Source organism: Aptenodytes forsteri, unplaced genomic scaffold, assembly GCF_000699145.1.
Source record: "Aptenodytes forsteri isolate BGI_AS27 unplaced genomic scaffold, ASM69914v1 Scaffold17, whole genome shotgun sequence".
Lineage (NCBI taxonomy): Eukaryota > Metazoa > Chordata > Aves > Sphenisciformes > Spheniscidae > Aptenodytes > Aptenodytes forsteri.
This window is the reverse complement of record NW_008795027.1, coordinates 294,980-310,663: the sequence shown is the minus strand read 5'-3', so window position 1 is coordinate 310,663 and position 15,684 is coordinate 294,980. Positions and strand designations below refer to the sequence as shown.

At 38.8% G+C, this 15,684-nt stretch overlaps 1 protein-coding gene across 1 annotated transcript in view; it reads left to right on the top strand.

Annotated features, from left to right (window-relative positions):
- Nucleotides 1-7,598, top strand: part of LRP5 (LDL receptor related protein 5) — a 128,441-nt gene extending 120,843 nt beyond the window's left edge. The window contains exons 19-22 of the mRNA XM_009275996.2: nt 1,502-1,738; nt 4,158-4,297; nt 6,426-6,523; nt 7,145-7,598. Of these exons, the coding sequence (XP_009274271.1) occupies nt 1,502-1,738; nt 4,158-4,297; nt 6,426-6,523; nt 7,145-7,406 (737 nt within the window). The 3' untranslated portion in view covers nt 7,407-7,598. The remainder of the gene's footprint in view (nt 1-1,501; nt 1,739-4,157; nt 4,298-6,425; nt 6,524-7,144) is intronic.
- Nucleotides 7,599-15,684: the final 8,086 nt, after the last annotated feature.

Below are 15,684 nucleotides of genomic sequence, written 5' to 3'. Positions count from 1 at the left end.
GCTGTTTGTTTCCCGTTTGCACTTTGGGTCCAGTCCTGCAATTAGGTCTTAACTGATTTAAATGTGTCTTTATGTAAACATAAGACTGTCTCCTCTGGAGTCTCTTTGTGGAACAGAGCATTCTGTGGTTTCTTGCTTGACTGAGTGAAAGAACTCAAGTAGGGAATAAAAATGATTTTTACTTTCTAGATAAGGATCTTGCATGCAAAAGAAGCTAGGTTTAACCAAAATGAGAATTGTGTGTTTTAAATTAGCTAATTTGGGAACATGTTTTAATTTTGGCTTTGCTTTTTTCTGGTATCACATCTGAACTCATCTGACTATTTGAAAGTTAGAGCCTTAGCTGACGTAAAAGCTGTTATGCACTAATAAGTGTGAAAAGTAGATAAAGACTTTAAGACAGAAATGAATTCTTGATGCTGAGCTGTTAAGAGTTTATTGGTAGATCTTTGTATTTCCTTTATCTTCCTTCTCAAATTTCAGTTGTTTTTCATTCCCTTCAGTGGAAGGGAACGAAACCAGAACCACTGGAGAAAAATTTTATGAAGGCTTGAATCTTACATGAACCATTTCACTTCTTACAACTTCATTAAAGGGGGAAGGGGTCTATAGTTTGATCTGAACATGTAAAATTGATAGGCTTTGGCCAAGTTTATTTTGATTTTTTCACTTTATGAATATATATATTTGTGTATGTAAAAAAATAAAATAAGTGTGTGAATCACGTGGAAAAAATTATTTTCACTGAAGAATGTCACATATGCAAAAAACATAGAGGTGTCAGGTTTATTTGGCAAGAATTTTGAATGTGTTACCCATAATCAGGGGTAGATATGATACGTAGCTCATCTCAAATACTGCAGCACTTTTTATTATTTAACATTGGGCTATATAGGGGAAAAAGAAATAAGAAGTAGAAAGGATTGTGTTTTCCTTCCAATTTGTAAGGTTTTTTTAGAAAGCAAGTCATAATTTAGGAAGGAAAAGTGTTCTATTTTAAGGCCTATATTAGCTAGGAAGACATCCACTGCTTAATACATATGGTAGCTTCCCTACTGGTAAAATCTTTTAATTTTTTAATGTTATTGCTAGCCCAAATGGCTTTTGAGAGAGCAGATTCCTCTCTGATTAAGGACTTCATGTTTATAAGTGTCCTATATCCTTAACCTGTAGACTTTGTGGGGGGAAGAAAAGGAAACTTTCTAGGCTGTTGTTACATCAAGATAATAAGTAATCCTGTTACGAGATGAATTGCTAGACAGAAAGGAAAGTACCTTGCTAATACTGCTTTATGTACACGAAGGGGAAAAGGAGGCATGAAGTCTTGTGCATTGAATCAGAATATGTGGAGTTATAGATGCCTGAGTTTGATGCAGATACTTTCAAAGACAGTGTGAATGACTGTGAGCTGACTGATTTGCTGCACGAGCTCCAGGACAGCAACATATATATTGCCGTATGTTTAATGACCTCCTTTTTTTTTTTCCCCCTCTCCTTCCAGAAAAAACAAAGCCAGCCTCAGATGAGTCACAGCCACACAGTAGTGCTATCGGTCCTGTCATTGGTATAATACTGTCACTTTTTGTCATGGGAGGAATGTACTTTGTTTGCCAGCGAGTGGTGTGTCAGCGCTATGCCGGGCCCAATAGTCCTTTTCCACATGAGTATGTCAGTGGCACCCCTCACGTCCCTCTTAATTTTATTGCTCCAGGAAGTTCTCAACATGGCACTTTTACTGGTAAGGATGGTAAGGACCTTGCATCTAATCAGTACCACTGCATTGTCTGGATTTGGAGTTTTACAGGTTATTAAGAGTGCTAGATGTGGACTTTTTGAAGAGCAGAAATTAGATGTTGTTGATCTGCTCAGCGGTTTTGGTATAAATTTGTCATTTGGATCAGATATGCAAAAACTATTAGACACATTTCATTAGGCATCTTGCCAGATTTTCAAATGCAATTTTCATGCTAGGCTGCATCTGCACAGGTATCTATCTTTTTGATAGAAAATCTACAGTATTTTGCCAGTGAAAACATCCTCTTTAAATAGTTCATTCTGGTGTATGTAATAAAGCCTGGGTTTTGCATAGTACTTCTTACCCAAGGCCTGCAAAACACTATGAAGAGTAGTGAACCACATGCAATATTGGAAACTAAGAATGCGTGTGCCATTCAGTGTTCTAGTGAGAGCTCTGTTGAGTTGTTTTTCGTGTCTTCTACTCAGATGTCCTTGTTTCTGTCCTGTTCATCAAAGGTCTGTACACAGTTTTGTCCTGTCTGCTCAGGATGGATAAGTTATTCCACAGTGGAAAGAAGCAGAGGAAAGAAGTGAAGCAGCTTAGTTTACTATAATACAAAAAAGCAGGGGATAAACCTCCCTCCCCAAAGTTACAACAGCAAATGTGGAAGAACACAAGCAGTCTGGGTATGGTCTTGTAGTCTGGCTGCTCATTGCCTGAAGTGTAATGAAAACATCCCCTTTGGTTTAGCCCATCTCTGAGACAGCTATCCTGCTTGCTTTTGGACAAAGTATTTATTCTCTCTGTGTCTCAGTCTTTCATCTGTAAAACAGCAAAGCTTCTCTACCTCGCAAAGAACTCAGAGCATCAATTCAGAGAAGTGCATGCAGCTACAACACTGAGATCGAAGGAGGACTTGAAGTATACATAAAAGCTCAGGATATTCAGCTAATAGATAAGAACCCAGAAACCTCATATAGACATCAAAGTAAACACTTAAATGATGTACTGCAAATTATTTTACAAATGTAAAATATACTTTTCATAGAGGAAATAGCAAATTCTTAACTACAAAGCCCTGAGAAGAAAGAATATCTCTTCACATTGTGCAGGAAACTGGAAAGTAAATGTTTGCCTATAAAACTGCCAGACAGGGTCAGAATACAAGAAATCCATACTTCGGAGTGCTTGGAGTCTGCTTTTCATGTCAGCTGAAAATCAGATAGATGATAAACTTAAAGACAAATGAAAAGATGTGGCACTTCTTCATATTAAACAAGTTTTTGAGATGTGCTAATTGTTGTTTTCTTCTAGCCATGGCTTTGAATATAGCCAGATACAACTTAGGTTTAGCCTTTCTTGCACTTTAATGACTGTGGTCAGCTGTTCCTGTTTAAATTATGTTTTTACGGCTATCAAGAGGTTTTTGAGGATGAAATCATTGCAGGTGAAATCTTTGCAGTGGTGGTTTAAATTGGACTTCAAGCTAAAGCTTTTTTAATTAAAGCAAGTATCAGTGGTTTTCGTCTGTACCTCTGTAGGTGCTAAACTAAGCTGTCATTCTGATTCTCATTCGTATTTGTTAGTTTTTTCTAATCCATATTGCTGTGACAAGTTACAACAGCTGATAAAATTACCATTGATGTTAATTCTAAAGAAAAGACATAGGTTCCTAATAGCATGGCATTTCCAAAAAAGATAAATAGTCATGAATGATGATCACAAATAGAGTCACTCTGCTTGTAATAAGTATTTCCTGCACCTGAAAAATTTCTGAAAACTTCCCAAAATAAACTCTTCCATTAGCACTGAATAGTCTGACAGGAAGAAGCTGATAATGTATTGTCTGATTTAAGTGTATATTGGAGTAAAACAGATTGGAGAATGTTGTCTTCCCTTTTCCTGTCACCCAGGTTTCCCTCCTTTTGCCTCTGCTGATTTTCAGTTTAAGCAGTGATTTTTTTCAATAATTTTTTTTTTTTTCTGTTGTTCATCTACTTGCAATTGAATTTCTTTGGATGGAAATTAAAACTTTGGAGGTTTCTAGCTTGTTTTTCTTGGACAACGCATAATGCTTTTTTTGCAAATGCCTGAGTTTGTTTAATTGGAAAATTTCTTAGTTAATGATTTAGGTGAAAAGTTTGGATCAGCTGTTCTGGAGATTCTCAGCAGAGTGTGAGAGCAGGTTGTAAGGAGTTCAGTGCTGCAGTGAGACAATAGGTGGCCTGGGGGTGAGATGTTTTCTTCACAAAATATATTGTTCCTTGTAATCCTGAAGTTTTTACATAAAACACTGTTCCCAAAGTGACAACCAGTAGCATTGCACAGGTTTGCCAAGCTGTGGATTTGTTTTCTGTTTTGCATTGGTAGCTAAAATTGTGGTTTACCTAACCTTGTTTTCCTCTGTGTCTCACTGCAGGCATCTCTTGTGGAAAGTCCATGATTAGCTCCATGAGTCTCATGGGAGGAAGCAGTGGTGCCCCTTTATATGACAGAAATCATGTTACTGGAGCCTCTTCGAGTAGCTCATCCAGCACTAAAGCCACTTTCTACCCACAGGTATGTCTTGAAAATATACCTGTGAGTTAGATATCTCCCACTTCTGAAGAAAAGGAAGGTGAAAATTTGTGATACTAAATAGAATTATTAGATAGATTGATAGTGCGTTGACCAGTGGCAAATGTGCTCTCTCTCCCCTATAAGAAGGACAGAGATGGAAAAGAGAGGCTTGTGAGCTTATCTATTGATAAGGTAAAATAGGTTACTTATTTCTTGCATTACCTTCTCAATGAAGCCATCAAGAAGCTTGTCACAGCTAGCAGATGTTTGGAACTCAGCAGCCTCCTTAATTTAGCTTGTCTCATGCTTTACCAGTGTCTCTGTAACATGCTGAACGATTTCATGCTAGTACCTGATTGACATGTTGGTACCACACTAAACAGAAAAAACTTAGCTGAATTTATATAAAAAACCCCTTCCTTACATAAATCTTGAAAGAGGAAAGAAGCCCAAGAGCTGATCTGCCTGTGCCATTCTATGGGATCTGTGTTGGCCAAAAGATCAACTCTTCCGTTGGACTTCTGGCCTGAGCTAATCTGACTGTTACTGGGAATTCTTCCACACTATCCACTCCGGGCTATGTCAGCCAGGGTCTGCAGGGATGATACCAGCCTTTCCTTCAGGAAAGGCATGCTGGATTCTTAGAAGAAAGCTGTTGCAAGGGCTTTATAACATTAAAGATACTGCTTAATCCAAATATTTTGGTCAGTTCTACCTGGTAGCTAATTACCCAGCTTTAGGTTAATAATAAAAAGGAGAGATCTGAGCATCTAGTTGTCTTGGCTTTTTTGTTTTGTTTTGTTTTGTTTAACACATCTTAGTGGTACTGAGAGACAGTCCAGTGAATAGAGACTAGGAAAGAGTTGATGTCAATGGAATTACGCCAATTTATATACCTGAGAACCTGACCACAGGCATCCTGGCTGACACTCTGCTGTATTTAATCTGAACGTGAAGTGGTGTTGATGCTGCTCAGGGTGCTAGTAGGAGACAATCCAGAAGTAGCATGCAGTGCTGCTCCAAGGAAGGAAGATTTGTGGAAGATACTTTTGGGGCAATTACTCATCATTCCCCACAGCTGACAATGGATGGTATTCAAGCTTGTCTCTCCTCACATGAATCTGGATGCAGGGCTTGTCAGTATTAGTAATGATGAGCTCAACTCAATGGCCAGGAATCATTTTGCTAGACGCTGCACAGTGAAGACCAAAACAATGATATCCACCCCAGTGATTTTACAGTATTATTATGAAAGAAGAGCAAAGGTAGAGGAAGGATGCTATTGTGGTCACTGTGGCAGGCCATGGCTTGGCAGAATGCCCAGGACAGGCTGTGTACAAGATGGTCCCATCAGTAGCAAGGCCCTACCATCAACAGCAATGCTGTAATTTTCCACATTGGAAGGGACGAAGCACTCTCCTTGTTTTTAAGCCAGTGTCCTGCTGGCCATGTCAGGGGTTCTGCTTCCTGCTAGGGGAAGAATCCTAAAGGATTCTGAAGCATAATAAACTGTTCTCCTAGTGTGAGGGTTACCAGCAACTGGGTATATGCACATACAGGCTAGGGCAGGCTATAACTATTTTTTAGCTCTTAGGGTCTTTGCATTGTGAACTGTGCCAAAATGACATGTTTACAGAACAGCAGTAAAAAGGAAGTATTCAGGGAAAGATGGAGTTGTATTTAGTTAAGTAAAGGAACTTGGCCTCCTGACCCTACTATTGACTTGGGGGTATGTTTAGGGGCTGGGAGTGGAACAGACTTTCTTTGCCATTAGGATCTGCTGAGGATGATATCAGTCCTTATGTCCAAAGAAGCGCACTGAGATTCAGCAAAACTGGGTCCAATTTCCAGCTTTACCCCAGCCTTCCAGCGTAATAACGGATGTGGCAAGGAAGAAGATTCCCTGTACTGTAAAAACTTTGAAGGCCTGCAGTGTACCTAAGCCCAGAGTAAAGTCTCATAATGAACTTCTGTGATCTTTAAAAATGCATTAACCCACCCAAGCAGCAAGGAGAGGAAACTAAAATAAGGATGAGTGACAGGGTGAAGGCATAAATAATACTTTCAAAATAAGTAGAGTTGTGTAATTAACCTAAACTTTCGCACTGCTTTTTCCTATTCTTCCTAGATCTTGAACCCACCTCCTTCCCCAGCTACCGATCGCTCCCTGTATAATGCAGAGATGTTGTATTCCTCAAACATTCCTTCAACAACGAGATCTTACAGGTACAACTCGGATAAAAAGGTTTGATAAATCTTCTATTGATCTGTCCTTTTGCATCTTAAGCAAAATGTTCTTGTTCAGACTTTACCTTGTTTAAAAAAAACTTTCCCCCTCTTATTACATGACCATTCAAATGGAGGTTTTGCCAGTTTTGACGTTAAACATTGGCTTTGTGTTCTTACTTTGACACAACAGGGTTTAGGGCCTTTCAATACAGTGTTACTGAGTAATAATGCAATATATATAGGTTATATTGCTATGTAACAGTCACTTAGCATCCTGTATAGAGAAGGTTGGTGTTTTCTGTTCAGTTCCTCAAGCTTATCTTAAAACTCTTTGATGAGTCAACCTATTTGTTAGTGACTGGGCTAAATGGTCATGGTGGTCTCCTCCGACTGGTCAGGGGCTGGAAGAATGCACTGCTAGCTGAGGGCAGTTGTGCCATTCAAATTTAACACAGTTCAGGTACTTCTTGTTGGGTTCCTTTGAAAACCTGAATTAAGGCTCACATAGTATTAAGGAGCAGGTATCTTGACTGAGGACACATTTTCAATTTCTTTCTTTTTCTTTCTTTTTTCCTCCGGATTGCAACTAATGCATGTGCTTTTTTTTTTTTTTTCCAGGCCATACCTTATACGAGGGATAGCTCCACCCACAACCCCATGCAGCACAGATGTTTGTGACAGTGACTATACTACTAGTCGATGGAAGGCCAACAAATACTATATAGATTTAAATTCAGACTCAGACCCTTATCCCCCTCCACCCACACCTCGTAGTCAGTACATGTCAGCAGAAGAAAGTTGCCCTCCGTCTCCTGCAACGGAACGAAGCTATTTTCACCTCTATCCTCCTCCACCTTCTCCTTGTACAGACTCCTCATGACCTCAACAGAAGGAACTTTTCCTGTAAATATTTTAAAATATGAACAGATTTAAAAGATATATTTTATGATTTAAAAATAAATCGGGGTGGGAATTAAAAAAAAGAAATGTGAATAAAAATGGGTGGGAGGGATGGGGCTGTGAAAAATTGCACAGAAGAAGAATATTTATAAAATTGATTTTTTTAACTTAATTTCCATTCTTTTGTGCCATATTTGCCTTTTTGAGGTCATGAAAATGACTCAATCTCCAAAGGATTTGGGGAGGGAATGTTGAGCCTTTTTCCATTTTTAAGTCACCTTTTTACATGCAAAGTGTATGTAATTCTTTTTATTAACGTGAGACAAGAAAGTGAAGTGGCTTGTGGGAGGAGGAGTCTAAAGAAAGATGTAAGTTTATTTGCAAAGAAGAAAAACACATTTAAATAAAATTGTCAGTATCTCATCCCTTCACCACCACTGGTAGAAAACATGCAAAGATTACCACCCTCAGATAGTCCTGTTTGCAAGTGGGCTTCCCAGCAGAACTCATATGCTGAGACCTGGATTTCAAACCTCGCTCTCCATTTGCTTAGCATTGAACTGAAAGAACACTTCTTCTGGCCAAACCTTCCAGCTTAACTAGGCCCACAGGCATCATGCCCTACCTCATGTCAGTGCCACTCTGCACATGGCCAATTCTGGAACTGATTCAAGCTAAAAAAGGTAACCAGCCCTAAAAAACTTGGTTTAGCTCCAATCAGTTCCCCACTTGACTGGCTGAATGGTAGCAGAAGCAGTTGTATTGACCTGTGGGTGAGAGCAAGGGTCAAGTTTAAAGTGGTATTTAAGCTAAGAGAAATGCCTTACAAACTGCAGATTTGGTCAGACTCACCATTTTAATTGTGATGAAACCAAGCTCCTTCATCCTTCCTTGAGAGGCTTTGATGACTGTCTGGGAAGAGGCTGTAATATTCCGCTGCTTCTCAAAATACAGTGCTAGTTCTCAGTTTCCCAAAAGTCCAGTAATTCACTGTGCCAGGTCTCTGAGATGTTCACCTGTGTTGACTTGATCAGAGAACTGCTTCATCTCTAATGTTCATTTTCCAAAGTGGAATGATATGATCACTTGTATTCATTTAAATGAGGAAAGTTGTTTGTTTTTTAATAGGTGTTTGTAGAAAATGGTATGTGCATAGCTCAAAACAAAAACGTCTGCCATTCAAACAGTTTAGTCATATCTAATAAAAATCTGCCACAAAATTAGTTCAAGTTTAGAAATAGACAGCAAAAGCATGGGGGGAGGAAGGAGAGGAGACAAATACTTCTTTCTAATTGTGTTGAAATAAAAAAGATAAAGTTTAATACAAACTGCTGTAACCTAAGGACATCATGATCAGCAAAGTGCTCATGTTCCCAACTCCTACCAAAAAACCCCCTTTGGGAATGGGGAGCTAGGATCAGTCCCTTTCAAAATACAGAAGATAAATTTTTGCTTTGATTGCTCTCTTGCTGTAACAAAAGGGATTGGGTATTGTATGGCACTTTGTAAATTCAGCTCTGGTGATGATAATGTGAGTGCCTACTTGGGACATCTGAGGGAAGTCCTGAATATGCAGAATTGCACCTGTTTCTGTAGCTGCTAAATAACAGATGTGTTGGGCCTTTGATAGCTTTAACATTGTTAGTAACAATGAACTTTTTTCTTGTTTGAACTTAAATTGTGCTTGGTTTTGGGTCTTTTCAGTGTTACTAAAACTCTTAAGTAGCTTTTACTACCTTCATGTCTAAATTTTCACTTGAGAGATTGAGCACAAAGAAGATGCCCACCATTTTTCATGGAGAAAAATACAGAATTGGAGAATACAGCATTGGAGTTTAAGAATGGGTTCTTTCCCCATCCCCTATCAACATCAGTAATTCTGTAGTATGCCAAGAGGGAGAAGGTCATAGTTTGTTACTCTTAGTGACTTGGCAGATCGCTGAACAAGTGTTAATGATTTGGTGAAACAAAGCAATTCTCATGTGATCATGTTTCAGTGAACTAAATTAGGAATATAGATCCACAGGGTAAGAAGTACTTGTTCTGCATTACAGCAGTTGGTAGTCATATTTCATATATGTAATTTTGTGCATGATAACTATTCACCATTTATAATGAATTCATTAGTTTAGTTGTTTCGTGTTACAGTTGTAGCTTAGAGACATACTACATTGATTTTCCTGTATTCCTGTGATGACACTGGATGCAAAATTACATTGATGTGTTTTTTCTCATTAAACCACTGATCTTTTTAAAGAGCCACAACTATAACAATCCTAACCACTTCATCTGAAGACTTGTATTCTATTACAAAGTTCGGAGTTGAGTCCAAGAAAATTAGCATTCTTGCTGAGAGCTAAACTGTCTTAAGAGTCAAATTCTTTTGGAGCTTAGGTATTCAGAAGGAAGGAAGCACTTGCTGAATGGGGTGAATTAAGCATGTACATTTTGATCTCAGTTGGACATTCATAGCCTCTTGCTGCTGATGTTTGCTGAGAAATTGCCTCCTCTGAGGCACTTGGAGTTTGGTGATCAGAATCTAAGCCCCACACTGCTCCATAATACTGACTTTAAAAGCCTCTTCTAAAAGGAATTTGTATACAAATTTAGCATCTTAACATTTAAATACTAAATATTATTTTTGATTGCTGTAGACCATATACTTTAAAAGGATTACTGTACTCCTGGTGCTAGAAAAGACCAGAAAGAAAATTTGAGTGACAGGAGCTACTTCTCTCCAGAAATATCCTCAGTGTGCTCTTAGTGGTTTCCATCCTGTGAACTTTCAGGCTAACATGTAGAAAATAGGAGCTATTTTCTTCTAGATCAGGATGAGAGAAAGAGTTGCAGGGAATTAGTGAATGCATATGACAAGTTGTGGCAGTTTAGGGCTGAATAGGAAATAAGTGGGGGAAATTGTATTTTGGTGAGGTTTAGGCGTAGTTTTAATAGTGCAAAAATTTTCTGTGAGAAAGCTGGCTGAAAGAGTTGTCCCCTGAGAACCTGCAGGGGGATGCATGTGATTGGAGTACCTGTGTGAGCTTGTGAGTACTTGAATCAGTGTTTTCAACCACTATTTTCAAAGCCCATTATGATTGCATTAGCACTTGAAACAGCTCAGGGTGTAATATAGAACTGTCTGGAGAGCAGCTAGTAATGGGCAAATGATATAGTTGATTCTGTGTTACATTTAAAGGACAGATGTCCTAGCAGAAAGCAGCTTACCTGCATTCCAGTGCAGTCATGAAAGCAGCTACTCGGGTCGTCTTCTCTTTTGTAGAATTCCTCCTCCATAGGAGGAATCTGTCCTCCTATGCAGGACAGATGTAGCAGCAGTGTGAAGCTGTAAGGTAAATGGACAAGTCATGATCTTCGACAGTGAAGGATTCTTTAATTTCAAGCAAAAGTTTTGTGTAAATTATAGCTTGACTTTACTTCAGCTAGACTGGTCAACAGCCACTGCACCCTGAAATTTGCAGTGGAGGTAATTAATTTGTTCATTATTGCTGGATGATTTTGAGGAAACTTCATTAGCACTATCCCAACTGTCTTACTGGTTCAGTTTTCTTCTGTCTGGACAGATTGCTGAAGAGAACTTAGGCTAAGATTAAGCTAAATCTGTATGTATGACAAATAATGTTTTCTTTAGGATAGGGTCATAGTAAAAAATGCCCCATGTCTAAAAATGAGACTGTGCCATTATCAGCATGTTCTAAAGAGGAAGGCGGAAATGAGTGGAAACAAGTTTCTTCTTTTGGAATAATGAGTTTGATTTTCAGTAATAAACCTTGATCTCTCTGGTTTGCAAAGGGTGCAAGCACTTCCCTAAAAGTTCTGATTCTTTTCAAAGTAACAACGAAATGGTCTCTTCCCTCAACACCGGTTCTACACACCTAGGATGGGCCTTCTGGAAATCTCCAGGCCCATTTATCCTAGATTTATTTTCCATCTGATATCTAGAAGGTCATATGCTAGATCTAGGACTTGTCATATTCTCTCCATTTTTATGCCAACTGCTGCCTCTTGGATTCTGGGGCTTCTGAAATTCTGAAGCTCTGTGCACAGCAGTGAAAAAGGATTTGGAAGCAGGAGCACTTAGTAAGGGCTGGTCACACTGGGCTGATGTGCCACTCACAAGGACATTCCTCCATTGCCTGCAGGGTCAGATCCCTTTGCTAGCATGGGCTCCTGTGCTACCCTTCATCTGAGCCTCTGGAGCACGTTGTACTACTTTACAAGTGTGGTCAGTCAAACATCACAAAAGTTGTGTATCCTGTTTGCTTCAAGCGTTTTTGGAAGCAGATCTTCTCTGATGTCCGTCATTTTGTTGGGGTGTATGTTGAGTCAGTCCAAATGAGTAGCTGTGCTTATAATTGTACTACAAGTGATATGCATTAATGTCAGGAAATGAAAACAGAAGGCAAGCATGTTCCCAATAATTAATAACACACAAGAGTTGCTGGCATGGAGCCCTGAATTAGAAGTAACGTATTTGCTGTTACAGTGCTGAAGGACATTTTATAAATGTCCATGTTTGGACAGAGCCTTAGACAAGCCACAGTCAAAGATGATAGTAGTTTACATATCAGTTATTCCGTTGTTTCTATGTTTTTATTATGACTCCTTTATGAATTATGAGTGCAGTCCTCACCGTAAATTTGGCTTGTCTGTAGAAGATTCAGGGAAGGCTGAATACTAAATTCTGAGAGGTGTCTGCTGGTTCTGCTGCTGTTCCCTTAGGTATTGCAACACTTTCTGTTCATCATTAAATGTAAAAACCCCTTTCATCAGCTATTGTAAGTTTAGCTAAACAGCTTAAGGTATTTACCACATGTTAAAAGAAATATTGGTATACATAGATATTTCCAATCCTGTCATGTCTTCTAGCTCTCCTTCCTGAGAACACTTACACTAGTTCTTGTAAAGGGTATTTTAATTTATTTTGAGGTTGGCCAACTATGCTGTGGGCCTTTTCACATAAGATCTTACTCCCCGGAGGGGGAAAAAAAGGAAAAATTGGTTTTAAATCAATGTTAAGCCTGCTGATAGGAATGATGGAAACCAGTCTGATAGAAATGGCTTCTGCATTCCACAACAACATCCTTCAAAATGCCATGTCCTGACATACTGACAGTGCTCCCAGCCACCTGTGACAGCAAGCTGCCACATCCTGGCTGTTCTCAGCATGAACCACAGCCCTTGTCGCAGCCCACCTCTGGAGTCAGGGGCTGGGTTCTCTCCAGCCAACACAGAATCCTGGTGGATGGAAGACCACAATGGCAACTCCTAAATGGGTCATTTAATATTGACAAAATATGTGCAGAGAATGTGCTTAGAAGGACTTACCAGAGGAGAAAAGCAAGTTTGACGGCTACAGTAAGTGACAGACTAATTCACTGGCATTCATGTCTTTGAAAAGCAAGTACTCCCACTGACGCACCTTTCTCTAAATAAGAATGATGCTACTGCTGTGACAGCATTCCCAGAGTAGCTGTGTTTGACAAAGGGAGCGATATTCCAGTTTGATTTGTACAGAGATCCTGCAGTGTGTAAATAAGTACAAAAGTATTTTGGTTGCAACTACAAACACAATAGTTGTAAATGGAATTCATCAGCCTACAGAGAGAAAAGCTGTTGAAAACGGGAGGACTGCTTTGCTGTCGTAACCTGAAATTTGGAGGGCATCATAAACAAAACTAACCCACACCGCTTTCTTACTTACCTAATTGTATCGTAATTGCTGCTATTGTAAATGTACATGAATATACAAAGAGTACCAAGAATTTTTATGATGAAACCCACACACAATCTTTTATATTTATATTAAAATATGTATTCTGCAAACAGCCTAATAATTACAGCTTTATATGTCTATCATTTTGTAGCATTTGTTACTACAAAAGACAACCAAACCCAATACTTCAGTGCCTTGCATATTTTAAACAGTTCAGCATATTAACTGTGGAAAAAAGTAAAGCCTTAAATCACAAGTGCCCCCAGAATCATATGTAGATTGTACTCCACTGGTTTTAACAAAGCTTTGTATCATTGTTAGGGTTCTCTTCAGTTAAAATACATACATGCACAAGTTGTGGAACTAACTAAAAGCTGACAACTTCTGATTTTTTTTAGAGCATGCATGTCTTGAATTTGTAATATATAGGAATTTCTCTCAAATGCATTATTTCAAGTGAACTTTGATTTTTATATTCATATCTATTTCAACAGAAATCTCGATACATGTCAAAAATACATAACATATAAAAAAAAATACCAGTAACTGACACTTACGTATTTGGGGATTAAATTGATGCTATTTTCAGATTGTCACTACAGTACTTTTCATTAGAGCCATAAAATCTTTGTTGTGTTACAGAAAGTCTTTACCAATTATTTTTCCAAGCATGGCCTTCTAGCATACAACTGAACTTGGTAATGCTGTCTTAGGAAAAACTTCTTTGAGACTTTGATCACTTCAGACCATTATACATTAACAATTTTCTGGTCATGCAACTGCAGTGTTTCTTTATGTTAACAAAACCAAAGTCTTGTTTGAAGTAACTGGTATTTTGTATAAATATCCATACAGATAACCGACTCCGCATTTGTACTATAGAACATGTGGATTTTGTTTTATAATAAATACTTTTAAAAGACTTGATTAGCAGCCCTTTTTATGAGTGAAGCTGTTTCATCACCTACAGTAGAGACAACCAGCCAGTATCACAATTGTTTTAGATACTATTTAAGATAAAGATAGTGTTACTGTCTCCTTGTTTTTAATTTTAAAATGTACAATAACAGCAAGAGCAAGGAGGTGAAGAGGTTGGTTGGAAAAATGATCGCCTTTAAAATTACAATTGTTAGCTAGCTATAGAACTTACCACAAGTTTGTCAGCATCATAGAATCATAGAATAGTTTGGGTTGGAAGGGACCTCTAAAGGTCATCTAGTCCAACCCGCCCCTGCCATGGGCAGGGACATCTTCAACTAGATCAGGTTGCTCAGAGCCCCGTCCAACCTGACCTTGAATGTTTCCGGGGATGGGGCATCCACCACCTCTCTGGGCAACCTGTTCTAGTGTTTCACCACCCTCAGCGTAAAAAATTTCTTGACCTTATCAAAAATGTTACACTCCATAGGAATAATCTCTGTGTTTTGACTAGACCAGATTGGATCTGTATTTCCTTTTTTAATTGTATGGTATCTTTTAAATTGATGCTATAGGATATCAAAGTAAATCTTTTAACTAATGACTTCTTTTTTTATGGTGAACATACTTGAAAACTAGTTCCATTGATTCTAGTTTGGTCTTGATTTCTGCAGTCAATATTGGTGGTCTCAGAGTTGTGAAATTTACCATCTTAACCTAAAAGTCAAAATAATCTTTAACTGAGATATCCTTTCTCCTGCGTGTTGGTTAGATGAGCTCAAAATGAAGGAAGTCTTGCTGAGCAGTCATCAGCAGTCCTGGTGATGTCCAATTCCATTTCTTTGGACTTTTCCAGGATAGAAAAAAATACAGCATACAAACTCAGAGACATGCTTCTGTTTCCTACAAAATTCTTTCAGGTTTTGTATTGTACTGAACCAGAAAATACCGAAAAATTTTTCCTCTTAGCCACCTTACCCTTGCAAATAATGCTTAATATAAACGGACCCTGGACCAGCCATGTGATGACTGCCTAACCCTAGTGATTTAGTCCATTACTGTGATTAAGATACATTTGTAGTTTGAAGAAAAAATGAAGGATCTGGACTTCTGGTGCTGTGCACAGCCTGGAACAGGCCATCCATCATCCTATTGTGTTAGAAAGGTTGGACCAAATTACCCAGAAGAACAGAAAGGTTTTTAGGACTTCATATGGCATGAAGCAGAGCAGCCCCACTTTTCTTTCCAGAACTCCTGGCCGTAGCTGGGCTTTCTCACCTGAGAAGATGCAGAAGGTCTTCATCTCTTGGAGTGGACACTGACTGACACAGTGGCTGGTTGCAGGGAGGTGTTTGATACATGTATCCCACACAAGCAATTCAGATTTCTGCATGGCATACCTAGCATTCCTGCTCCTCCAATGCCTTTATCCAAGATGTTTCCATCCTCTCTTGAAACTGGAGGAGACAGTATTTTCTTTTTGCTCCAGAAAAGCTTGCTCAGCTGTCTGACTGGATCTTTGTAGTCTTACACTCCCACAGCTTACAGATTCCTTAATGCGTTAATTGGGAAATACAGCTCTGTTATATCATTTGTCCCAATGGAA